The sequence below is a fragment of the Gavialis gangeticus genome, unplaced genomic scaffold (genome assembly GCF_001723915.1).
Source record: "Gavialis gangeticus isolate Ggan-Ray unplaced genomic scaffold, GavGan_comp1, whole genome shotgun sequence".
Lineage (NCBI taxonomy): Eukaryota > Metazoa > Chordata > Crocodylia > Gavialidae > Gavialis > Gavialis gangeticus.
The window spans coordinates 9,452,175-9,454,503 of record NW_017728993.1 but is presented as its reverse complement, the minus strand read 5'-3'; the positions used below and the strand labels follow the sequence as shown (position 1 = coordinate 9,454,503).

Genomic DNA, 2,329 nt, shown 5'->3' with positions numbered 1-2,329 from the left:
AACTTCCAAGAGAAGTGGTGCTGGCTCCTACCCTGGAGGTCTTTAAGAGGAGGCTAGATGTACACCTTGCTGGGGTCGTTTGACCCCAGTACTCTTTCCAGTATACCGCAGTGTCTGAGTTTTTTAATGAGAATGGGGTGAGAGAGAGTGTCGAAGACCTTTCTAAAGTCCAGAAAGACTATGTCCACCGCGACACCTGTGTCTACGGATTTTGTGACCTGGTCATAGAAGGCCACCAGGTTGGTCTGACAGGACCTGCCTCTAATGAACTCGTGTTGGTTGCCCCTAAACATAATCTCCCCTGCTTGCCCCTCGTGGACATGTGCCAGGATAGTTCTCTCAAAAAGCTTACCTAGGACTGAGGTAAGACTGATTGGCCTATAGTTACCTGGGTCCTCCTTCTTCCCTTTTTTGAAAATGGGAACCACACTGGCCCTTTTCCAGTCCTCTGGCACCTCACCAGAGCACCACGAGTGCTCGTAAAGCCGTGCCGGGGTCCCGCAATGACCTCGGCCAATTCCCTCAGTACTTGAGGGTGGAGATCGTCCGGACCAGCTGATTTGAATACCTCCAGTCCCTCCAGAAGTTCCCTAACTAGTTCCTCACTAACCCTTGGCCTAGGTGCGCCTCCCCTGGGATATAAGGGGGGCCCAGAGGTGGGGTGGCTGTTCCGGCCCCTGCTCAGGAAAATGGAGGCAAAGAAGTCGTTAAATGTATTAGCTTTGTCATCTGGTGTGACGAGCAAATTTCGACCCTACCAACTATGAAACTATGAAAAGAGGCAAGACACAGGTGTCAAGCCCAGACTTTTATGATTTACATCTCAAAGCACTTTATTTTAGGGCATTTATACATGTGCTCCGGGAGCCAGGGGGGTAGGGGGCTTCAATTATAGCAGCTCTGTGAGCCACTCTGTTTAAACCACCTGGAGCATCACGTGCATCAGTATCCCCATGTTCAAAAATGGCAGCAGTGGCTCTTGTCGAATGGGCTTTAGTTAAAGTGCCCCGCCATCATTTTTCAGCACAGGGATGCTGATATGTGTGATACTGGAGTCTGCTGGAGCACAGTAATTACCACGCTGCAGCAGACTCGAGTCATCGAGTCTGCTCTGACACTGTAACCGCAGCATGTCAAAGCAGCCTCATTGCACCTGTCTATCTGGTTGCTCGCAATAGTGCAATATAGAGTCGCACCTATAATGCTCGAGGAGATGCAGAAGGGAGGAGGATGGGACACGAACTGGCAATAGGTCATCTTGGATTTACTGACTTCTTCAATTTTCCCTTCAGTCTGTGTCTCATGTTTACATGGCTTGGTCTACTGCACATTCTCATTCATTCCTTTGTTTCACTGAGGCTTTGGGAGCTGGACTGAACTGGCTTTCCTGTGGTTTTGGAAAGTGTTAATTTGATGGGATTTATGGCCTTATGAACGTTACTGTTTTAGAAAGACGGCTTCCTTATTTCCTTGCTTCATCATTTTGGAATATTGCTGCCACTGTCCTTTTTTCATTTCATCTTGGTTTATGCTTTTCACTAACGAGGCTGCTTTGTTTTTACATCTTAACTAAGAAAATTAACACACATATATTTATTGTAGCAAAACTACATCTAATACATTCAACTACAACAGTCATTGCTATATAGCGAAAGCTATGCATACTGTGTTTGGATGATCTATTTTAAGGCCTCTTGTATAATGCCTCCTTTCAGGCCTTTTGCTCTGTTTGGTTTGATCTCACTGCTGGTTTAGCCGGATGCATTAATCGCTTTCTTTACCCTGCTGACCAGGCTGTCTTCAAAAGTTCACTCTGCGGTCACTCAGAACAGGCTTGGGTGCCTTTAGCTTTAGCCATACATCTGCAGCTTTGTGTAGGCCTCTCGAACAAGGCCAGAGTTGGCAACAGCACTATGTAATGCAGAGGTTTTGTGTGGGGAAAAAATGGTGTGAGTCCATGTAATTATGGAAGCTATCAGAATGCATATGCACATGACTTATGTATTAACATTGAACAGCTGACCTCAATTTTGGCATTTCCTAGCTTTTGAGTGTTTTGTAGACTTCGTATTCTTTTAATGTAGGTCTGTTTATTGTTTTTTCTGATTATAAAACATGAACAACTGTTATGTTTTGCAGATGGTTTCTTCAGTGCAACCTCAGAAAAATAAAGTCCACAAAGACCAGGAACCAGAAGGGGAAAGCCAGAATGAAAAGGTATTCTTTCCATTTGGAGTCATGTTATGAATATTACCACCCCCGCCCCCCCCCCCCCCCCCCCACCTATATTTTTTTCATCATTTTTTTTTAAAAATGGTTAAGTGAAAAA

At 45.3% G+C, this 2,329-nt stretch overlaps 1 protein-coding gene across 1 annotated transcript in view; it reads left to right on the top strand.

Moving 5' to 3' along the window:
- Positions 1–2,329, top strand: part of PATJ (PATJ, crumbs cell polarity complex component) — a 288,426-nt gene that overhangs the window by 121,772 nt on the left and 164,325 nt on the right. Inside the window, exon 27 of the mRNA XM_019501199.1 lies at positions 2,140–2,217. Within this exon, the coding sequence (XP_019356744.1) occupies positions 2,140–2,217 (78 nt within the window). The remainder of the gene's footprint in view (positions 1–2,139; positions 2,218–2,329) is intronic.